Genomic DNA, 24,841 nt, shown 5'->3' on the forward strand with positions numbered 1-24,841 from the left:
CTATTTTGACTCAGTAACCTCACATCCTGGATTTTTTTTTCCCCTGAAAAAATAGCATGGACATGCACATTTAACTGCAAGATTATCAGCCTGCTATTTAGAAAAGCAAAAAAAAAAAAAGTTTAATCACCTAAATGTCACAAGAGGATTTTTATCAATTTATGGTATATCCATTCAGTGAAATGCTGCATAGCCATTAAAAAGATATAAAAGAAATGTGTCAAATAGAGATAATACAATATTTACAGTATTCCATTTCTGTAAAAAGAAGTTTTATATACAACAAAGTCTAGGAAGAATATTAACAATGGACATCTCTGGCAGTGTGGTATTATGAAATGTTTTGTTTCTTCTCATTTTCTAAATTTTTCTGTCATAAATAGGAAAGTACCTGAATCAGGAAAACATTTATAAAATCATTTACACAGGAGTCCATTTATATGAACTTTAAAAAACAGGCAAAACATCTATGGTTAAAGAAGTCAGAATAGTGGCTCTCTGCAGGACTACTCATGGAGAAGACATGGGAGGGGACTTTCTGGGGTGATGAAGCATTCTGCATCTTGGTTTTGGGGTACACAGGTAAAATTGTATCAAGCCCTCTGGCTGGTGTTGCTCCATGGTTAGGGTCTTGGGTTTGATTCCCAGTCAAGGGGACATACCTGGGTTTCAGGTTCGCTCCCACCCCTGGTGGGGGTGTGTACGGGAGGCAACCAGTTGATGTTTCTCTCTCTCTCTGCCCCTCCCCTCCCATTCTCCCTCCCTCCCACTCTCTCTGTAAAATAATGGAAAAAATATCCTCTGGTGAGGATTGACAAAAAAACAACAACTTTTTATCAAGCTGTAGATTTAAGATCTGGACATTTTACTGTGTGTAAATGATCTGTTTTAAAAGAAAATATACCCACAAGAGAAAGAGGAAACAGGTGACTTCACAGAACAATTTTAAGGTAAAAAAGAGAAGTCTGTGACAAGACCTTGGTTTTCTCAGGAAGTAGGCTGTTGTAGTAACCAGGCTGGTGTAAAAGGATGCAGGTGGCTCAGACCTGAGGGGGGGGGGGCACAGTGGAGCGGCACCCAGGTAGTAGAAACACTCAGGGAGTTCCCTAGAGCTGGATCCAAGTTGTGGGCACCAACCCAGGGCGCCTCATTTCGCTGACAGGTGCTAGGAGTCTGCGGCTTAACAGCTGAGTTGACTTTAGAAATTGTGACTGAGTTCTGGCTTATAGTGGAGAGGGGCGTGAGTCCAAGACAGTTCTAGCAGAGAACTGAGGTGAGCAGGAGGGACAAAGGCTTTGAGGGCAGAGAAGGGACAGTAGAGTTGGAACCATCAAGCCGATGGTCAGCGAGGGGTTGGTTCTGAGGTCCTGAGGTGAAGCAGTTCCAAGTGAAGGCCACACAAAGCATGGCACTGCTGGGGACAGAGGGAAGGAAGCCAACCTTCACTCAGCTCCCATCTGCCCACCGCCAGGCACTTCAGATACCAGCCCATTTAAGGGCACCTGAACCTTGCAAGGATTTAGTCCCAGGATGTTTACATGACGAGACTTGCCCTCATCAGTCAGCAAGCAGCAGGGCTGTTTCAAAGCCAGATTTGACGCCAAAGCCTCTTCCCACCACACTCAGCTGCCCGTCACATCAGGAGCCGTTTGGAGAACCCACACGGAGATGTGTCACCTAGGTTGTGGTCGAGTGTCAACTGCCAACATCTGGGACTGGCCAGCAGCCAGGGAACGGGAGAGTCCCGGCAGATGGCACTGCTGCAGGACAGGGCACCAAGGTGGCAGGAGGGAAACACAGAGCCTGCCTCCTGGTGCCAAGGTTCGTGGGAAAATGAGTGGCACCTGCTTAAGGGTTTTTTGAAGTGGTGTCTTCAGGGGGAAACCATGTTTCAGTTTAAGGGGAAGAAACCTGGGAGTTCTAGACACCATTCTGAGAGTTAGCCCGGGGGAGGACAGGAGGGTAGGGCTGTGGGAGGTGGGAGAGGCTCGGCACTGTTAGCTGAGTTCACAGGCGGAGGAAGGGACTGTGGGGAAGCCTGGCTCCATCCGGGTAAAAGCACACAAGGAATTCCACCTGCAACACCGGAGGCATGTCAAGAAGTGTCTGGCATACGCTGCTCCCCCTAAGCCAGCGGTTCTCAACCTGTGGGTCGCGACCCCTGAAAATACATCCTGCATATCAGATATTTACATTACGATTCCTAACAGTGGCAAAATTACAGTTATGAAGTAGCAACGAAAATAATTTTATGGTTGGGGTCAAAGGGTCGCGGCATTAGGAAGGTTGAGAACCACTGCAAGCCAAGCTTTCTCTCCCCTCCACTTAACCATATCTAGGGTGAACCAATAGCAGTGGGCAAACTACAAACTGATCTGAAACAGTAATGGGAGGTATTATTTACCTAATGCCTACTGCGTGCCAGGCCCTCGGTAGCAGTTCAGTGATCAACAGCAATGCTACAATCGGCCCGATTCTACGTGACACTGAAGCCTATAGTTGAGGTCACTTCGCTAAAATCATGGCCACAGGCAGGATTTGGGACCAGGAGTATCTGGCATCAGGATTTGAATCTTCCTGTTCTCTGTTAACTGAGAGCCAAATTTTTATATGTAAGGTTCACAGAAGACCTTCTAGTTTACACTGAAGATGTACATTACAAAATGAAGGCCTCACATCTTTGGATAAGCAAACAGGGCAGGCCCTGAAGGTGACAAGAACCTGTAACTCACAGGAATGGGTTCTTTGCAAAGGACAATGGGGAAGAGAAAAGGCGAAGAACTGAGGCTTCAATTTTCTCTCAAAAATGAAAATATATGCAAAAACACCTTAGGCGGGGAGTTCCATTAGTCCAGAATTTGTTAGATCAAAAGTTACTCTCTAGTCACTCCTCTGCAAGGACACAGGTCAGTTCTGCCAGAAATGACATCCCTCCCCCCCTCCCCCCCAAGAAACTGACAGTTACTGCTGCATGAAAATAGTCCTTCAAAATATACTCCCACGGAGAAAGAACACCTCTGGGACAGGTGCTCCATGCACATTTCTTTCATTTAATCTACAATCCTACACCAAGGAAGATGGCCTTACCTTCATGGACATTAAAGCTCAGGCAAGCTGAAGAACAACGCTGACGAAGGAGCCCACACCTGCAGCCAGATCTGCCTGCTCTCCGCTACACCACTCTGCCGAGTTGCTGTTTTTCACAGGAATGCATCTAGGCCCACTTAAAGTCCACGCTTCTGATTCTCCCTTGCTTCTTGGCAACGCAATGCCCTGTTCCCTCCCAATGTTTCCCCACCATTCCTTCACATAGAAAATTACCTACCACCTCTCTCCTAGACAGAAAGACCCACGACTTATAACATTTTTTGTTATAAAACATTTAATGTTAACCTACAATACAATGTAAACTTTTATGAAAAAAATTTAAAGTACACTAGATTTCTTCAGTAAATTACACGTAACTATTCAGGTGCAGTCCGAGCTGGGGCACTGCATCCTTTGTGGATGGATTTCCTGTTGCTGCTTTCCTCACAAGTCCTAAAAAACCGGTTGTGAAGTGGAGCTTCTTGTTCAAGCACCAGAAATACTCCCCTGATTTTGCATTCTGGGGGGTTACCACTCCTTCCCATTGTCATTTCCTGCAATTCTTTCCTTGGCCTTGGCACCATTAGCAATTTTCATAACTGCTCAGTTGAAGATTTCCTAGGTTTTTTTTAACCTTTTTTTTTTTTAAGAGATAAATATTCTCCCCTGGCCATCTCTTATCCAAACATCATAGTGGAGGCAAGCAAAGAGAAAGAAGTATTTGCTGCAGGAAATTTTGCAGAAGTAGAACAGAACACTGGAAGGGCCCCCACTGAGCTGCAGAAATTCAACTAACTCCGACCGGGTGGGTGTCTTCGCTTGGTCATTTCCATGGTCATGCAGCTGAATCTACAACTTTGGTCTTGGGAGTGCAGAAGGAAACTTGAAACAAGTGTTTTCACTTAGTTGACGACTTGCCATTTGGAAACAACAGCTGTTAATACCCAGAGGTGATGTGAAACAAGAGCAAATGCTTGCAGATCACTGGCTTCTCAGTATTTTCTCCCTTGCAGGTCCCATCGAGTTCCCAGAGATCCTTGGGAGTAATATACAGATTGTACTGACGTTGACAAAATGTGCATCTTTCAGGGAGGAGGAAAGGGCACCTGAGCAGCAGCTCTAGGGCCAGCAAGGGGACAGGAATGGAGTCTGGGTTATTGCAACAAGGACTAGGAAAGAAGCATGTGCTTCAGAAGCCTCTGGAAGCCTAAAGGCATAGGCTGTCTCAAGAGTTGTACCACAAATTGTACCGACCAAACTGAAACTTTGTAATATTCTTGCATCTGACCTCCTTCACTGAACAAGTTATCAAAAGGCAAGAGGCATAAAGTGCACATTGTAGAATAAGATGCAGATTGAATTATTAAGGAAAAAAAATTACAACTTCCCAAATAGGTATGGACAAGACAGTACCACCAGCCTGGCCAATGTCCTAAGACACACCCCCCTCCCCCCACCGTACTGGCAGGGAATCAGCTGTGAACTCATTGGGGAGGGAGGCGCTTAGTGAAGTGGGAAAATTCCTCTTTGCATAGTTGTGAGCAGGAGGCAGAATTCACCCCAGGTTGGGAGGAGAACATGGTTTATCCAGGTATTCACTCCAGATACATTTTATGACAACAGACAGCGCTTTCCCGCTCATATGGCCTCAGAACAGCAGGAAAAAGTGGAATAATAGGCAGCCAGGAGCAGAATTAAATTTTCTAGAGATGGTGTTCTAGATACCCATGCCAAGACCACTGGAAAATCCACAGGCTCCTTAGGTGATATCCATGAGGCTCCTCACCCTGCCCCTGGGTGTGCACCCCAACCATTGAGGCTGAAGAGAATAGTAGCCAAGTTACTGCTACCTAAGAGTGGTCCTCAGGTTTTAGGTAAGCAACAGAGAAAGCTTTTGGAGACTACAGATCCAGCAGGTTATGCTGTATCTTGATACGAACCCCTTGGTCTCACAGCATGCTAGGAACTAGCGTAACTTCAGGAGGTTGCAGTGTTGCGAGTGCACCAGTCTAGCCACAGAACACTTTGGAATACTTGTCAGCTCATGCTGGCATCTGTTAATACATGGCCTGACCCATGTACCCATTACTATAAACTCAACCACAGATGAGACATCCAGAGGTTAAAAAACCCTATTACTTTAACACAGCAATAGAGGAAGAGGATAAAAACTGCCTCCAGCAGGTGGACACATTAGAAACTGAAATCTGCCTTCTAAGAGTTCAAGGCCTCTATTCTTTCTACCCTTAAAGTACCACCACCACCATCACCACACACCCACTAGGCAGGAAGGGCACTCTCACATGGGTCTGCTGGTTCCACCACAGGCCCTGCTAGTCCTCTGGAAAGGCACCAAGCTTGGCAATTCAGGAAAGCTCAGGGCTGGGCAGGAACAGCATGCACATGAAGAGGAATGAAGGGCTACTATCCTTTGGTGCAGACCCCGTAATAACCACCTGGTACAGATTCCAAGGAAAAGCTGCAGTGGTGTGTACAGGTGAGTACACATGGAGTTCACACCGCACATGTAGATACATCTGTACATCACAAGGGCTACAAACCCAGATTTCCCCTCACTACTCCACGTGGGGTGCATAGATGGCAAGAAAGGACAGCAAAAAAGAGTTGGACCAAAAAGAAGGACCTCTCTGGGAACTCGAGGGCAATGGCAGAAATAAGCACAAACCAGCCCAGGGCATCTTTATTGTACTCTTGTGGGCTAAGCCCAGGGGATGAATCATGTCATGGGTTTAAGAATTGGCGCTTTATCAAATAAAGGGGGGAAAAATACACCCATGTCAGCCTCATTCCTTTGGTCATTACAAAGCAACTAAAAAAGAAAAAAGTAGAAGTTATTCATAAATTGTGGGAAGTTAAAGAACATCTCTGCTCTGTGCCTTCTCTTCCCTGGAGGCAGGAAAACAAGTCCTTAGAGAGGCTGCAGTAGCTGGTTGATGGAGGTTTGTCACTTTTATTTTCCATAAAAGCAAGAATGAATGAGAACTAGTGGGAATGTCCCCTTCCCCGCTGGGACAATGGCGGGGTTGGAGGTGAAGAGCCTCCTTTCGCTGGAAGGTGTGTGGTGCGAAGGCAGTAGGGGAAGGTGGCTGCCGGCGGAACGTTCATCACTAACCTCGCGCGCACACAGGTGGTGACTCTTGCAGGCAGCATGGTTTCTGATCCTTCCTTAGGATGCAGCAGTCTTTAAAAAAAATATTGTATTATAATAATAATAATGTGAATTTTTCTTTTTTTTTTGTTTCTTTTCCATTTCTTTTAGGAATTGGGGTGGGAGGGGAGAGGAAGAAACGGTGTCATTCGTCTGTTAGGTCCTGAACAAAGAGAACTTCTGTGTGGCTGAGTCCGGCCTCCTGCAGCGTCGGGGGGTTGGGCCACTCCTCTGAAGGGATGCAAGGCAGCACCCGCCGGGGAAAGTTGGCTTCGATCTGAAACTTTTCAGGGCTTTCTTTCAAGGAGAATAAGAAGTCGTGGATAACCTGAAGAGGTCATACAGAAAATGAAGAGCAGTGAGAAAAAGACAGATACACACATACCACGAAATCAAATATCCCCCAGCTATCCCTAGGCTGACTCTGAGACATGAAGTAATCACATTACACTGGAATTCTACTTCAAGGTCTTGCCATTTCACAGAGCAAATTCATAGAGCAGCTTTTTAAAAAACAAACAAACATATATATCAGAGAAGAAGGGAGAGGGAGGGAGAGAAACACCGATGATGAGAGAGAATCCTTAATTGGCCACCTCCTGCACGCCCCACACTGGCGATCAAGCCCACAACCCGGGCATGTGCCCTGACTGGGAATCGTGCCTGGTTCATAGGTGGACACACTGAGCCACACTGGCTGGGCAATAGGGCAGCTTTTTAAAGAGATTTATTACACAGCCCAAAGCTAGTCCTACTCTGAACTGATTCATCTGTTTCTTCTTTGACAACTTGTCTGATACAAAGCTAAAAAAATGTTTACTCAGTAATCATCGAAGCCCTGGTCAGGTGACTCAGTTGGTCAGAGCACTGTCCCATACACCAAAAGACTACAGGTCCAATTCCTGGTCAGGGCAAATACCTAGGTTGTGGGTTTGATTCCCAGTCGGGGTGGGTATGGGAGGCAACCAACCAATGTTTCCCTCTCACATCGATGTTTCTCTCCCCCCTGCCCACTTCCTCTTTCTCTAAAATCAAAAACATATCCTCAGGTGAAGATTTAAAAAAAAAAAATCACAGACTCACAGAAAAGTTGGAAGTATAGGACATAGAGGTGCTTTTCCTTTGAACTAGTTGAGAGCGAGCTACCAGCCTGATGTCTCCTCACCCTAGAATACTGTGTATGTCTTACAAACAGGACACTCCTACATAACTACAACACAGCCCTCAAAATCAGGAAATTTAACTGATTTAGTTATTATTCAGGCCCCACTCGAGTTTCACCAGCTGCCGTTTATAGCAAAATCCTCCAGTTTAGAACTGTGTGTTCCATTTAGCTGTCACATCTATCTCCTTTAGCCTGGAGCAAATTCTCGGTCTTTTCTGACCTTGACCCGTCTAAAGATTACCAGGCATTATTCTGTTATAAGATTTCAGTTATGCCTCTTTCTTTCAAGGAGAATAAGAAGTTGTGGATAACCTGACTGCATTCCACTCAATTGTCCTACTCCGGTGGAGCAGTTTCTCCTGGTTCTATTCCTTGTGATACTCACTTAGATCACCTGCCAGGCTTCCCTATCGAAGATACTCTTTTACCCTTTGTATTTAATGAGTATTTTGTGGGGCAGTACTTTGAAACTATGGAAACATTCTGTTCCTCACACTTTCTATTTATTATTATAGAGTCATGATTTCCTATTTTATTCAGTAAGTTATAATATTACAATCATTATTTAATGTTCAAATTATTCCAGATGGAGTCAGAAGGAGCCCATTTAAGCTGGCTTCTGTGTCTTGGTGACATGTCTCCTTTGCTCTCTGAATAATTACTTGCTTTCAGGCACAAAGTGTTCAGGCTCATCTTGCGTTTTCCCTGTCCCAGCCCTGGAATCAGCCGTTTTCCAATGATCTCTGATTCTTCTTAATGAAAATGGTATGGAAAGCCACATTCTAGGTGCTAGATATGTTCGTTGCTATTTGGGTGCTGCTGCTCCCAAGCACTCTGGAGAAAGCTGGAGAATATATGTATACTACACATCTACATCTCTATGCTAGATTGCTGTACACATATATCGAAAACCGTGAGCTCTCCCCCCTCCTTACCCGGTTCTGGCTTTAACACCCCAACCCACCCCGGGCTACTTGGACTCTGACTTCTCTGCACTGGCTGTCCCCATAAGGACACCCTCCTTAACTCCTTAATTTGATCGAGACCCTCCATGTCAACCTTTCTTCTGTGGGAATGCTCTTCTCACCCTGCTCTGGCTCTGACGAGGCACAGGTAATTGTATGCCACACACTAAGAACAGGTACCCTAGATATTCTCTACGGCCCTCTTCATCTAGCGTTCTATGTCTAACAAAGATGCTAAGGGAGATGCCGTGAAGCCATTGTTCCTCTCCTTCAGGTCAATCCCAAAGATCAGGAACACAACATTCAAATTATCCTTACTTTTTGAGGGAATCGATTTCTATTTTTTGTGCCACCTCTCATAAGCTTATTCCGCTCTGTGGGAAGTTCTTTCTTCATCTGTCTTAAATTTACCTCCTTAGAGCAGTGAAAGGGCTGTAATTCCAGGATTTTAGGAGTAAACCCATGGTCCTCTAATTCCTTCATTATTTCAACTTTTTAAAAAATATATATTTTTTATTGATTTTTTTACAGAGAGGAAGGGTGAGGGAAAGAAAGCTAGAAACATCGATGAGAGAGAAACATCGATCAGCTGCCTCCTGCACAACCCCCACTGAGGATGTGCCTGCAACCAAGGTACATGCCCTTGACCGGAATCGTGAAGCCATTGTTCCTCTCCTTCAGGTCAATCCCAAAGATCAGGAACACAACATTCAAATTATCCTTACTTTTTGAGGGAATCGATTTCTATTTTTTGTGCCACCTCTCATAAGCTTATTCCGCTCTGTGGGAAGTTCTTTCTTCATCTGTCTTAAATTTACCTCCTTAGAGCAGTGAAAGGGCTGTAATTCCAGGATTTTAGGAGTAAACCCATGGTCCTCTAATTCCTTCATTATTTCAACTTTTTAAAAAATATATATTTTTTATTGATTTTTTTACAGAGAGGAAGGGTGAGGGAAAGAAAGCTAGAAACATCGATGAGAGAGAAACATCGATCAGCTGCCTCCTGCACAACCCCCACTGAGGATGTGCCTGCAACCAAGGTACATGCCCTTGACCGGAATCGAACCCGGGACCCTTCAGTCCGCAGGCTGACTCTCTATCCACTGAGCCAATCTGGTCAGAGCAATTTCAACTTTTTATATTTTAGTTTGTCAACATTAATCATTCTCATTCCCTTCTCTTAGCATTCACTCTATCTTTTCTGAGATGCAATCAGACTTGTACCAAGTATTCTTGGTATGAATCCAACATGGGTTTTATGTAAGGGTGAAATAATATTTTCCTTCTTTTCAGTCATTGTTTGAGAATGCAGCAGTCTCGTTATCCTGGGGGATATGTTCCAAGACCCCCAATGGATGCTTGAAACTGTGGATAGTATTGAACCCCTATACATGCTATACAGGCATACTTATAAAGTTTAACTTAGAAATTAAGCACAATAAGAGATTAACAACAATTATAAAGTAGAATAATTATAATAATATACTGTAATAAAAGTTACATAAATGCCGTCTCTCTCTCTCTCTCTGACAACCAAGAATGGGACAGGGAGGTATACAGCATGGCTATGCTAGACAGAGGGATAATTCATGTCCTGAGCAGGGCAGAGAAAAATTTCATCATGCTACTCGGAACAGTATATAACTTAAAACTTATGAATTTTTTATTTCTGGAATTTAATATTTTCGGACTGCAATTGATCATGGGTGATTAAAACAACAGATAAAGGGGGACTACCGTTCCCAACCTTGGTACAAAACTGGCATTTTTTGTTACCACTGACAATGGGCAACAGGAAACAGATGACACCACCACAAGAGGTCCTTTGGATTTGTAATTGGTAAAAAATGAGTTCTGGGCTGAGTATAATTTGGATTCTCTTGCAGATGCATCATTTAAGAGAAAGTCGGATGCCACTTTTCTGCCCACTCATGGACCCTAGAGATTATTCTACAGTTTACCCTTTGTTATTTTAGCATTTTACCACTATCAAGAGCTGGGCATTAAGGTCAAATTGATCATCTCACTGAACATTCACCCCTCCTTGAGGTTATTTATGAAGGGCAGAGCTCACAGGAAGATGACACAAGTACCAATTATTCGGCTGTAGCTTATTAACTAGATGAGTGTTCAATTAAAGGCCAGAACTGCCACTACACTTCTTTCCCACCCCTGAGCCTTGTCCCCATTTACGACCAAGTATTTCTCAGTCTGGAGTTTGTTTTTTATTTTTAAAATAATTTTTACTGAGGACCTGTTAAGGATTAAATATAATTAACAAATGGGTTGCTTCCCCTTTGCCACAAGCCTATTCTGTTCCACAATTACAACAGGTTGTCCTGCAAAACTCTCTAGAGAGTAAGTCTTGGTTGGGTTTGTTTCATTCCTAATGAGAGTTTGGGAGCAAGAGCTCCCGCACACCACAGGGAAGCTGTTAGTGAACACAGCTGCAAGCTAAACGCCGTGTGCAAACCAGCGGTTAGGAAACACCAGGGAAAGGATATCACTTAGCAACCACCTACTACATGGTAGGTGCTGTGTGAAGGTTGTTTATTTTATCCCAATTTAAAAACTCCAAGGTCAGCCACGTGAGCACTTGTCCCCATATACATAAATGAGAAATAAAATGAGGACGCTATTGCTTCTCACTCACCAGGCTGGCTCATAATTTTTTACTGTATATTAGCTCTTTGAATCTTACATTCCCTACTGGCCAGAAAGTTCCATGAATTCCAGAACCACATACTCACTCATCAGGATAATCCCAGAGCAGTGGTTCTCAACCTTCCTAATGCCGCGACCCTTTAATACAGTTCCTCATGTTGTGGTGACCCCCAATTTCATTGTTACAAATTGAACATAATTAAAGCATAGTGATTAATCACAAAAACAATATGTAATTATATATGTGTTTTCCGATGGTCTTAGGCGACCCCTGTGAAACTAAATGGACATTGATGACTTAAACAAAGTGTGGTTTCTGCCCTCACAGATTTTATGGTCTTGTGGGGAAAGATAATAAAGAAACGAAGCAAGCAAGTTACTGTATGCATTGCTCCGGATGGGTCAGATTATGCTGGGATACTGAGCAACCCCCAAATCTCAATGACTTCATACCAGCAAAGCTTTTCTTCCACTCATGCGATTTGCTCACTGCAAGTCTCTAGGAAGGCTCTGCACATTGTTGTCATGCAGGGACTCAGGGTGACAAAGGCTTTATCTCAACATGTGCTTCCGACACTCTCCACAGCAATGGGAAATGAGTGTGGCAAACCCCACAGTGGTCTTCAAGTTTCTGCTCATAAGTTGCTCACATTCCTCCTATTTAATGTTTCATTGTGCAAAGTCACATGGCCATACTTAAATTCAAAGAGAGTACAGCCCCACCATGTGCTCAGATGGAAGGAAGTAAAAAATAATAACGATTACCATGATATAAAATTTCAAATGAACAAGGTCTAGAGCAGTGGTTCTCAACCTTCCTAATGCTGCGACCCTTTAATACAGTTCCTCATGTTGTGGTGACCCCCAATTTCATTGTTACAAATTGAACATAATTAAAGCATAGTGATTAATCACAAAAACAATATGTAATTATATATATGTTTTCCGATGGTCTTAGGCGACCCCTGTGAAGGGGTCGCGACCCACAGGTTGAGAACTGCTGCCCTAGAGTGACAAGCACAGTGCCTCACATATCTTCAGTTTAAAGTTATCAGAGGGCAGATTATTACTTCCGTTTTACAGAGGGCTATCTGAAGCTCTATAAAAGATCCTGCAACATGTCCTCTTCTCCAGTTAAACAAGGAGAAGTAATGAATGTGCTAGCAAACTACATTTCTAGTATGCATCCTCATTTCTAGTATGCAATGACCCCTGACTATTTCCAGTGAATAAGGAAATGGAAGAATCTATTGCAATTATAAATTTGGAAAATCAACTCTCAATATAAACAGAAACTTCTTTTTGGTTACAAATACCAAAAAGAAGTTAGCATTCAAGTTATGATGAGCCAGGCACAATGCTCAACATTATACATATGAATTTAATCCTAACAACTATCCTATTAGAGAGTGCTTATTACACCTGCGTTACGATGAAGCAATTGCGGCTTAGAAATTAAGACAACTGACCAAAGAAACACATCTAAGCCCTAGCCAGTTTGCTCAATGGATAGATCGTCGGCCCACGGGCTGAAGGGTCCTGGGTTCGATTCCGATAAAGGGCACATATCTCAGTTGTAGGCTCGATCCCTAGCCCTGGTTGGGGTGTGTGCGGGAGGCAACCTATTGATGTGTCCCTCTCACATTGATGTCTCTCTCTCTGTCTCTCCCTCTCCCTTCTACTCTCTCTAAAAATCAATGGAAAAATATCCTCAGGTGAGCATTAACAAAAAAAGAAACTTATCTAATAACCCTGGAAGAATGAGAATTTGATCCTCATTCTGTAAGACTTTAATAAGAGTCTCTGCTTTTAAGTACTTCCTTATGGACTGACAAACACTATTTACCTATGAACGCCAGATTTACAAGGTAGCCCCACAAAGTGGGGCTTCACGTGGCCTGCAAGGGAGGCTGGCAACTGAGTGAGAAGTGCATATGCCTTTATATCAGCCGTGGGCAAACTACGGCCCGCGGGCCAGATCCGGCCCGTTTGAAATGAATAAAACTAAAAAAAAAAAAAAGACCGTACCTTTTATGTAATGATGTTTACTTTGAATTTATATTAGTTCACACAAACACTCCATCCATGCTTTTGTTCCGGCCCTCCGGTCCAGTTTAAGAACCCATTGTGGCCCTCGAGTCAAAAAGTTTGCCCACCCCTGCTTTATATCCAGATGCGTAATTCCAGAGCTTCTAGGTCAGCAGACATAGAGCTTTCTCTACAGAGCAGTGTGGGCTCTGTGGCGAGCCTCTCACCTCTACACAGTCTTGTGGGGACTTCTTGGTAAGGTACCCTTTTTCTTAGCTGAGTTCAAATCTGATGAAAGGAACCTTTAATACAGCTTTGAGTTGGTAGCTAGAACTGAAGGCACCTACAGTTCACTGCACTCCTCCTGCCCCCCTTTTCTCTCTACTCCCCTTCCTCCCCGGTTCATCAGAGCAGCAGATACAACACTCTAGCAATTCCTTAAAAGCCTCCAAGTCTACAGGCCAGACTCTACATCCACATCACACAACTTAAGCAGTCCTTACTGTTAACGACTGTGAGAAGTGGAATCGTCTCTCTACTCGAGAATCATTGGGTAATTTGAAAATAATCTTGACGCTTTCAGGGTCATCAGGGGAAGGCTCAGGGGGCAGGCGCTCCAACTTCCTTTCCTTTTCCTCCTGTAAATTCTGTAGGAACACAAAGCAAAGGTGAGGTATGGCTCCAATTGGGAAACAAGAAATACAATCACCATATATTTGTGCATCCAAAGAAAAATTAGTAACTAATATGAGAAAAACTTGTTGGCAAGAGTCAGAACAACCAAATTCAAAGTACTAGTGCATCACATACACTATTTATTGACTGTATTCGGGTATTAACTCTTCCAAAGAAGGGAATGAATAGAGGAACACTGGCTATAGCCAAGTGGTAATACATATGAAACGAGACCACACACGGATACCAAAGGAGCCAACACTGCTGCTAAGTGCACCTAAAATTACTGCAGTGAGTAAACAGCACCATGACCTGTTTATTACCTACATTTACTTTTCATGGAATAGCGCTGTTTCACTTTTTACTCACTGTTGTATTTTTTAATTTAAAAAATTTTTTAAAAATATATTTTATTGATTTTTTACAGAGAGGAAGGGAGAGGGATAGAGAGTTAGAAACATCATGAGAGAGAAGCATCGATCAGCTGCCTCCTGCACACCCCCCACTGGGGATGTGCCTGCAACCAAGGTACATGCCCTTGACCGGAATCGAACCTGGGACCCTTCAGTCTCCAGCCCGACGCTCTATCCAGTGAGCCAAACCAGCTAGGGCTAAAATTTTTATAAATTTTAAAATACTTTTGGTGAAAATGTAGTGAACATATAAATGGCAAAGAGAGTTTAAATCACCCACAATCCCATAATCTTCTGGTATTTTTCCTTTCACACTCAAGAAGAGACCGGTTTGCCCTGGTCGGTGTGGCTCAGTTGGTTGGAGGGACAAGTGGGAGGCAACCAGTCATGTTTCTCTCCCTAAAATCAATAAAAATAATAGAAAAGACCGGTTTGGGAGTCATCAGGAGCAGAGACAGGTTCATTACCTGCCGCCGCCTCTCCTCTGCCAGCTTTTGCTGTTTCACTTCCTCCTCCTTCCGCCGCTTCCGCTCTCGCTCCTCGCGTTTCTTTCTTTCTTTTTCCTGGTCGGCCCTGAGAGAGGCCAGGTAGGCCTCATCCTGCTGTTGCCTCAGCACCTGGGTCTGATTTCGTTCTTCCCTGCAGACAGATCAAAAGCACAGAAGGAAAAGGGCAATCTCACCAAGCTCTGTGTTTTCTTACACTGACATTTTTGGGGGTAAAGAGTTTTACAATCTTGGCAGAGGACTATTTCTACTATAAAGGATTCCAAAGCAGAGTATGGCAGAATCTGAACAAGCCGTCTCTTTTCCCAGTTTCATTTGGCAGAAGAAGAATTTCTTCCAAATTCTAACAAAAGTAACACAGTATTATTGTCATAAAATGATCATCAAAGCATATTTTACAGGTAAAGAACCCTTTGGGCCACACATTTTTGTATATGTCGCTTTCATAAAACCAAAAAACCACATACATACATCTTACAAGATTTGAAAAACACAGAAACGTCTTATTCAGAGTTCTAATAAACTAAGAGAAAACACTGTAACATTCTGGTGTATTTCCTATTTTCTCTCCAAAAAATGATGTTTGTACATTAGGAGTCTGTGTGTCTATATAATTAAAAGAAAATATACCAAAATTTTCAAAGTGGTGGTAGGATTATTTAAATTTCTTCTTTGAGCTTTTCTATGTTTTCCAAATTTTCTAAAACTAACATATATTACTTATAAAATGGGAAAAAGAGTTACAACCATTTCTTTCTACATTTAAGCTCTTTATATAAAGGCCCTGCTATTCTAAATGACACAATCTATATTCTTGAGCACAGAACCCTGTCTTGTATTTTGATTCACATCTCTAAGAACAGATGATCTGATGGAGAGTTAGGTCAAAGTACTTAACTATTTTAACACTAAATGGACAAAGCTTTTAAAGTTGTCTTAGAGAGAGAAGTCATGATTTGTGGAGCCCAAGGTCAGCTGGTCTCTCTCTCAGTTCTAGAGAGGAACTCCCCTGTACCTTTCTAGGCGTTCTGACACCAGGTAAGTCTGGTTTGCATCTATGATAAATGTCAGCTGATTAATGAGGTCATCAGGTTGAATGAGGCCTTCTAGCCGTCCCACCACAGTCATCCTCCGATCCTTCAGCATAATCATGGCCAGGAATGGATAGGTGTTCTCTCGTAAAGCCTGTGAAACTGACAGAAAAAAGGCCCAACAGGTCAGGGGCAGGACTTTGGGATAAAATACATCAACTTAGACTTTCCACAACGAGCAAGAGAGAACTGCTTTAATCCCAGCTGGGGAAGAGGGAGATGTCATTTATTCTCTGCCTCATTTCCCCCTTAGTTTCTTTAAAAGGTGTTTTTTTATTTATTGTAGAGAGAGCAGAATGGAGAAAATGAGAGGGAGAAGGGAAGGGGAGGGGAGGGAGAGAGGAAGGGAGAGAGAGAGGGGGGAGGGAGGGAAAGAGAGGGAGGGAGGGAGGGAGAGAGAGAGAGAGAGAGAGAGAGAGAAATATTGATGAGATAGAAACATCATCAATCAGCTGCCTCCTGCATGTCCCCTAATGGGGATCGAGCCTACAACCCAGGCATGTGCCCTGACCCAGGAATGGAACCGGCGACCTCTTGGTGCATGAGTTGACATTCAACCATTTAGCCACACTGGCCAGGCTCCCTCTTATTTCTTAAATAATTTCTTTTGGTGGTGGTGGTTGTTCTTATATATTTGTGTTCCTATTCCCAGGTAATTATAGAATAGACAAGGCTTTCCCGGTGGGGATGTAGTGGTCACAATGATGCTAGGGAAGGCTGCAGAGTTCAAGGACAATGTCTGTTTGATGGGTAACAAAGAGTTTATAAAACTCTAACTACTACTTAGCATAATTTTTCCCTATGGAAGAGGTCAAGCCTATAGGGAACAAGGCTTCAAGTCTTAGCCTTATGCTACTGGTGCTGATTTCCATCATCATCTTATCCAATCCCTTCCTTTCACCATGTCTTTTTTCACTCTGCAAAAAAAGCTAGCTTTTCTGTTTCAAAGGCGTTTGTAAAGTTGGCTTCTAAATAACCAAGATTTTACCACAAGTTTTACCTATGATTTCCTTACAATTTAAGGGATTTTGCAAGTTTTTATAAAAATATCTTTAGTCTCCTTCTATCCACCATCCACCCTCCAAAGCTGTATTAATTAGCATGGCAAATGCATGCTGTAGGAACTTAGAGACGTTTAAAAACCAATTTGGAGTAAAGATTCAGATTCCAGGATGTAGGCAAACATCTGTTGCAGCTTTGGTTCTCAGGATCTAGCATAGTGGCTGATATGCTAGTATTCACTCAAAAGTTGCTGAACAGAAGTAGCTGCACTATAACTACATTTTTTTTCCACTGGAAGCCCTTGTTTCATACTGACTTCTAAAAATACTTTAAGAGTCATTATCAGCAAAGAGCTGAACTTTCTGAATCCCTATCAGCACTCAAGGTACTCAAATAACTAACTCATTGTGCAAGAAGCTCTATTAAAATTACTGATGATGAAAATAAGCTCTTCAGTAAGAAGCCCATTAAGATTAAAGGCAAGCCCTTGACTGATGTGGCTCAGCTGGTTGGAGTCATCCTCTTCACCGGAAGGAACTGATGGCTTCAATTCCCAGTCAGGGAATATACGCAGGTTAGAGGTTCAATCCCCAGCTGGGGCATGTTGTGGAAGGCAACAGAACTATGTTTTTGTTTCTCTCTCTCTAAAATCAATTTAAAAAAACAACAACAACAAAAAACATATTCTCAGGTGAGGATTATTAGAATGGACCAGAGTGGGGGTCTGGATGAACAAAGGTAAAGGGATCAAGAAGTACAAATTGGCAGATATAGTCACGGGGATGTAAAATATAGCATAGGGAATATAATCAATTATATTGTTTTAACTATGTAGGGTGCCAGGTGGTGTTAGAATTATTGGGGGGATCACTCCATAAGTTATATAAATGTCTAACCACTATGCTGTACATCTGAAACTAATATTATATTGAATGTCAACTGTAATTGAAAAAAAAATGTTTTAATTAAAAAAAGAAAGAAAAGCATGGGCTAAAGTCTAAAAAACCTGAGCTTACTCCAAAACTTGCTAACTGTGTGATTGTGGACAGGCTTAAATCTTTAAGCCTGTTTCCTACACCAGGAAGTGGAGGTGTAATACAACCTTCTCTCTCAGGACTGCTGAGAAGATTAAATGAGATAATGTATAAATAGCAACTAACATTGTGTCTACCATAGAATAATCATGCAATAAATGGCAAGTCTTTCCAGATTATTCCAAAGATATCCCAACAATCACAATGAGGCAGAAGAAACACAACTTACCCCTGTAGCCCTCAGGCTTATTTGTGGAGCACGCCCAGAAGAGCATCCTAGTGTTTATTAGTGAAATAACTTCAGGGGCACAGAGGGTGTTGCTGTGGAGAGGGATAAAAAGGACAGGAGAGAACTTGCTTACTGTAAACTCTCAGCAGATAAGGTCAGAAGAGAAAGAAAATGATCCATCCACTCACCGACAGAATTCATCAGAGTCCTGGTGATCATCTCCATGAAGATAAACCAAAAGAAAGCGAAGCTCCCGCTTGGCATCATTCAGTGCCTGTGGGAAACAGAAGATCACTAATTATTAGGATGACTGTACCTTGAGCTTTTAATTAGGCTAAGGGTCCTAATGGATACATTTAGGAACAAAAGGAGAAATGAGGGAAAAAAGTAAGTAAAAAATCAAAAGTCCTGGACTACTACTCTCACACCCATGGAGTTTATCCCCCTATGCAAAGTCCATGCTAACAAGCATTAATAAAAACATTTTAGTTGTATCAGGCACCTGAGAGTAGACAGCTGACAAATAAAGGTCCCCAACAAATCACAGACGTCAGCTGTTGCCAGTCTAAAGGAAGGTAAAAACAGGAGTGTCTGACCACCTGAAAAGGGAGGTGAGAATTTTGCCACTTTACAGCTCCGACATCCTTGAAAATAAAAAATACTGCGAAGATGATCCCAGGCTATCTACCAAGCAGGAATGAGGGACGGTGGGACCCAAAGATGCTCTGAAGAGCATGGGGTTGAAAAGATCTTCAAAGACCAGGCTAGTGTCCAAGATTCCCGTGTGTGCTTTTGCATTTGCATAATCGTAGTCCATTACAATTCAATTAAGATTTCCTGAATGAGCAGTGGTGGTCTACCCTCCACATCAGGATCACAGCAGAGAGAGTGTATGAGAGGTGCCAATCTCATTCAATATCTCTAGCACTGAGCACAATGACTAGCATATAGTACAGTGGTTCCCAAACTTATTTGGCCTACCGCCCCCTTTCCAGAAAAAATATTACTCAGCACCCCCTGGAAATTAATTTTTTTTAAATTTTAATAGCAATTAAACAGAAAGATATATGTATTAATGTTTCTACCTTTTTCATAAAATATAGTAAAGAAAGGTGTAAATTAGAAACATTGAAGTTTGAAATTATGAAACTATTTATTGAACTCAGAATAGAAAGGTAATACAAAAAAAGTTAAAACAAATGCACCTGTGGCCATCACCGCCCCCCTGGATCGCTGCAGCGCCCACCAGGGGGCGGTAGCGCCCACTTTGGGAATCACTGATATAGTAGGTGCCTAATGCTTATCCAGTGGGGTGGGAGCAGCCAGTGAGGGAGACTGAGAAAAAGCAGATGTGAGAGAATCAAAGCAGGAAGCAAGAGTAAGCATTTTTCTATTTCTCCAGATAGATTTAGGAATCCTGGGGGCTATAGAATACAACTACCCTTTGGCCTATGTCTATAGTGTTATTTCTACATTTTTCTCTGGCAAACTAGAAATACGCTTAAAACCCATAGAACTCTTCATTTTCACCCCGAGGTAACAAGTCAAAGGTCGGTGAGGTTTGGGCTAATGAGATGTGCTGCCTTGAATCTATGGTCTATGCCTTTATTCAACTCTGTGAGGGATCAAAGAAGACTTCAGGCTTTGCCTTCAAAGGTATAGGAAAGAAGACACTGACACAAATAACTAAAATACAGAGAAAAACGTGAAATTACTATAAGATTAAAAACAACACTATGAAAGCACTACTTAAGTCGCAAAGTAGGCCAGGGTAGGGCATAACAATCACTAAAGGGCATAAGAAGGGAATGACATGAGCTGGTTGAAGGATGGGTAAGATCTAATTAGCAAAAATGTGAGGACAGCATTGCAGGTGGAGGGAATAGCAAAAGCAAAGGCACAGAGGTGGGAAAGTACAGACTATTCAGGAAGCAGTTTAGCTGGAACCTAGGATATTGGGGAAACAAGTTATGTGGGTAAGACCTCAAAAGGAGGTTAGGGTTAGATCAAGGAGGGCCCAGCTAGAAGGTTTGGTCCTTTTTTCTGTAAATAGTGAAGAGCAATTTAAGGTTTCTCAGTAAAAGAATGATCATGACATGATCAGTGCTGGGCTTTCCTTTCCTTTGTGGAGAGAATCATATCAATAAATTGGCATCTATATGGTTTGTGGCACTGACCTGGCTGTACGTTCCCTGGTAGAAGACAGGGTGTGCCCTCCCATATTTTTCTTCAAAAGAGTGCATAAATGAAACAATGTCCCCAACGGGGTCAGTGACCCGGCTGCGAGGGTCAGGCCGTATAAAACGAAGAGCAAACCTGGGGAGGAAGGAATAAATATCACATGAATTGGCTTACTGTAGTGCATGTGGGCGGGCCAGTTTGTAAAGATTCCTGTACCAGAGGCACGGAGGTGGGGAGTGGACCTCAAAACTGAGAGGAGAGCCTGGCTCAAAAGCTGCAAAGCAGCAAGTGTTGTTCCATCACCTATTCAAGAAGAATGTGAACTACGAGGATTATAAATTTCAATATTGACCCAAACAAACCCTGAGTGCTCTCTGCAGAAAAATTTACAGCTAGAAGAACTGGGAAAGAAAGACACAGTATCCAAAAGATCATGGATCAAGCTGTGCCTCAGACTCTCCATACGGGCACCATCTATATGGGAGGCACAAAGCACGTGGCTACCAAAATTTAAATTAAGTAAAATACAACAAAAATTTCAGTTCTCCAGTCACTCTAGGAATTTTGAATTTTTAGTGCATACTCCCAAGCTATTCGAATTATGGACAGGAACTTGAAACCTGAACTTGTAGTCATGATTTACTTGCTCTTCAAAGGGGCAAGTAAATTCTGCATGATGATTTATGGTTGATGGCATCCTCAGAGGAGACTGTTCAATTGATCTAGAGTGCACTGGCAGATTTGGGGACCTGGCAGCTATTGTAAGATAAAGGATGGTTTGTTTCTGAAGAGCCCATCTTATTTTATTTGCATAGCACCATTTGTTTGTCCTTTGGATTTCCATAGAAGGCAATGTTACATAACATTAAACAAGTTGCTTGGATGATAATTTCCTTAAAATTAGTAACACATGCCCGGCTAGCATTGCTCAGTGACTGAGCCTCCACCTATGAACCAGGAGGTCACAGTTTGATTCCTGGTCAGGGGACAGGACTGAGTTGCGAGTTTGATCCCCAGTGTGGGGCATGCAGGAGGCAGCCGATCAATGATTCTATCTGTCTTTCCCTCTCCATTCTTCTCTGAAATTAATAAAAATAACATATATATTTCAAATTAGTAACACATGCCATGCATATTTTTTTTCCATGGAAAACAAACAATATTCATATACTTGAGAAATTTTCAGCACAGAAAAGGTGACTAAACTATGACACTTTCCTTACCAAATCTTAAAACAATTCCAATCCCTTACCCCCTCAAATTCCTCATGTGTAGTAGTATACAATTTCACTTGGAATTTCTCCTGAGTAATCAAATCAAACTGACTGACACAAACATTCCAGAGCAAATTAAAAACAAATGTAAGAAGCTGTGTACAGTCAAATAAATGATGACATTAGGGAGACTAAACTTTAGGTGGTGAGCACACAATGCACATACAGATATATTATAGAATCATACACTTGAATCTTATATAGTCTTATTAACCAATGTCACCCAATAAATTTAATTAACAAAAAAGCTGTTTATGTGAGTAGAAATCCTGTAGAAGATTGATGTTTGATAACTTTCTCTGAAATTAGTTTTAGGATTATCTTATTAGTCTTTAAGTTCCATTTTGATGAATGAATGGATAAAGGATTTACCTTTTTTGTTTCTCATTATAATATACTAGAGGCCCAGTGCACGACATTTGTGCACTGAGGAGGGGGATCCCTCAGCCCAGCCTGCACCCTCTCGCAGTACGGGACCCCTCAGGGATGTCTGCCTGCCGGCTTAGGCCTGTTCCCCGAGAGGAGTGGGCCTAAGCCAGCAGGTGGACATCCCCTGAGGGGTCCTTAGCGCTGCCTCTGGGGCAGGAGAGGCTCCCACCACCACTGCTGCGCTCGCCAGCTGCGAGCCCGGCTTTTCTGCTGAGCGGCGCTCCCCCTGTGGGAGTGCACTGACCACCAGGGGGCAGCTCCTATGTTGAGCGTCCACCCCCTGGTGGTCAGTGAGTGTCATAGCGACCCGTCATTCCGCTGTCTGATTGATTTGCATATTAGGGTTTTATCATATAGGATACTTTAGGACAATTAGCTTAAAAAAATAGAGATATCAACTTGGTCTTCATTAAGATTTTAAAGGTTTTTACATGCTCATTCTTAAATAAACAGAGATGAAAAGAGTACTAATTGGTTAATTGTTGATCTATAAGAACTTTGCTAAAGCAAGAAAGCCATTAAGCAAGCAGGCTCCTAAAACACTAAATGGCCCTGGCCAGTGTGGTTCAATGGTTAGAGTGTTGGCCAGAGTACTGAATCCCAGTTAAAGGCATACCTGGGTTGCAGGTTCCATCGATCCCCCACCCCAGTTCGGGTGTGTGTGGGAGGCAACCAATCGATGTGTTTCTCTCTCACATAGATGTTTCTCTGCCCCCTTGTCTCCCTCCCTTTCCCCTAAAAAAAAAAATCAATGGAAAAAATATCCTCAGGTGAGGATTAACAAAACAACAACAAAAAGACACTAAATGACCAAGGTAAAAGGTGTTGTCTGACCCTTGCACTTCTGCAGCTGCTGGGCCCTCACATTAGACCTCTGTTCCCTAAAGCAGCGGTCGCCAACCTTTCGGACCTAAAGGACCACCGGTTGGCGACCGCTGCCCTAGAGCAAGGCAAAGGCTATCCCACATTTGAGGGAGGTATGGGTTGTCCTATATGCAAGGTCCAGACCACGGATCCAAGCTCTACCTATTGGCCCATAAACATTTTAGTTCCCTATAAAGCCTAGGTATGGGTTCATTTACTACTCAGCTCTAGACCAGACACCCAAACCTAATGTGCCAGCAATTTGGAAACCCTGGACATTTTCTAGCCCTGGCCCCTCTGTAGCTTCTAGTGCTGAGCTCTCCAAATGGTACATGAAGGAAGCAAGAAAAAAGGTTAAGTGTGAAGCAAGGGGGTATATATACAGAAAGGCTCCAGTATTATCAGCCTGAACAGAAGGAATTGTATAGGAGTGTCTAGAGAGATGAAACTTGCAAGGGAGTCTGGAGAAAAGTGAATAATCTGAGAGCAAGATAATTTTTTTGGATTATCAGTAGTCAGATGGAGTTATCTAGATGGGTTAGGGCAGGGGTCCTCAAACTACGGCCCGCAGGCCACATGCAAATACAAATATTGTATTTGTTCCCGTTTTGTTTTTATACTTCAAAATAAGATAAGTGCAGTGTGCATAGGAATTTGTTCATAGTTTTTTTTTTTAAACTATAGTCCAGCCCTCCAACGGTCTGAGGGACAGTGAACTGGCCCCCTGTTTAAAAAGTTTGAGGACCCCTGGGTTAGGGTAAAAGTTACAAGTAATTTGAAGCTAGTAGATATGGTGGTTAGAAAGGAAAGGGTGAATTAACTAGAGAATGTTGAGGTGACAAACATGGTGGGAGGAGGGAAGATAATAATAAATGTAGGTAGATTCTTGAAAACGGTAAGCAAGACTAGTTCAAAACAATTTCATTTCACATCATCTGTTATGTTTGAATAATTTAAAATATTTTCATACTTCATAAAAAGATTGTTTAAGAGGAATATTCAGTCTGATGTCAAATTGCCAAATCAAAATTGATAGAGTATAAATCTTATTCTGGTCTACCTTTCCGCTCCAAAGTCTACCCTATTGCTAACACATAAATACAAAGGTACGTACCTAAATATATCAAGTATTGTGTAATAGGTAAACCGGAATGGAAGCATTATCAAGTAATAACCCCATCCGAGCAGCCCCTGAAATTCCAAAAATAAAGTTAGATACCATTCATTCATTCACTAATACCTTACAACATGGCTAGTTCAATTTTTCACTCTGTTTGTCCTTCATGTGATTTCTCCCTTTGCAATATGGTTCCTCTTCCTGGCCACATCAGTCTCCTTAAAGACCGTCTTTGATCTCATTTCATTTAACACTATCATATATTTTTCTTTTATCACACAATTTTTGAATTAAAATCTGCTCCAACAATTTTTCTGCATTTACTTATATTAGCTGACAAACTCAATTGCAAGTTTTCCTCCCCAAATCTTAATTATTCCTTCTTTCCTTTTTTCACATTCACGTATTAAAATATGGTATACAGAAATAGCAAGAAAGATAACTTTTACTGCCTTGGACATGTATACAACTGACAATTATATTAACCACAATTATAAATCTCCATATAGCTGCTAATCTTAGTAATAATGCTAATTATTACTTTAACAATGTTGATTATTGCTGCTGTTGTAATTAACTAGCATATATAGAGAGAGGTTTATAGTTTACAAAGCATTTCTTATATATCATATTGTGTTAACCTGAAACCCTCCCTGTGTCCATAGCTAGGGAGCTCTGGAGCCTCATAGCTAACATAAGGGCTTAAAACACTGAGACAAGCCAAAAACAAACTAAGGAAACACTGGGATATACAATTGCTATAGGAAACCATCTGCTCTTCTACTTCAAAATACCCCAAAACAACTACTTAGAAACTCCATTTTAAAACACTGTCAAGTGCTCACAAAAGGTATAATGATGGAAGAAATTCTAACTGCTACAAAGTTAAAGGGAGTACTTTCTTGGAATTCTAAATCCAAGTACAAGAGGTGAGTGTAACTCCAAGAA

General features: G+C 42.3%; 1 protein-coding gene across 3 annotated transcripts in view; it reads right to left on the reverse strand.

The window, feature by feature from the left end:
- Positions 1 to 3,364: 3,364 nt before the first annotated feature.
- FAF2 (Fas associated factor family member 2) overlaps positions 3,365 to 24,841 on the reverse strand; it is a 38,851-nt gene continuing 17,374 nt past the window's right edge. Inside the window, exons 4-11 of one of the 3 annotated variants that reach the window (XM_005865515.2) lie at positions 23,891 to 23,967; positions 20,206 to 20,344; positions 18,217 to 18,302; positions 18,029 to 18,120; positions 15,688 to 15,865; positions 14,634 to 14,805; positions 13,582 to 13,725; positions 3,365 to 6,584 (exon numbers count right to left, since the gene is read on the reverse strand). In XM_005865515.2, the coding sequence (XP_005865577.1) occupies positions 6,402 to 6,584; positions 13,582 to 13,725; positions 14,634 to 14,805; positions 15,688 to 15,865; positions 18,029 to 18,120; positions 18,217 to 18,302; positions 20,206 to 20,344; positions 23,891 to 23,967 (1,071 nt within the window). In that variant the 3' untranslated portion in view covers positions 3,365 to 6,401. Of the gene's footprint in view, positions 6,585 to 7,661; positions 7,734 to 13,581; positions 13,726 to 14,633; positions 14,806 to 15,687; positions 15,866 to 18,028; positions 18,121 to 18,216; positions 18,303 to 20,205; positions 20,345 to 23,890; positions 23,968 to 24,841 lie in introns of those variants that run through there. The other 2 variants (XM_014539085.1, XM_014539086.1) reach the window with 2 other exon arrangements.

This window comes from Myotis brandtii, unplaced genomic scaffold (genome assembly GCF_000412655.1).
Source record: "Myotis brandtii unplaced genomic scaffold, ASM41265v1 scaffold208, whole genome shotgun sequence".
Classification (NCBI taxonomy): Eukaryota; Metazoa; Chordata; class Mammalia; order Chiroptera; family Vespertilionidae; genus Myotis; species Myotis brandtii.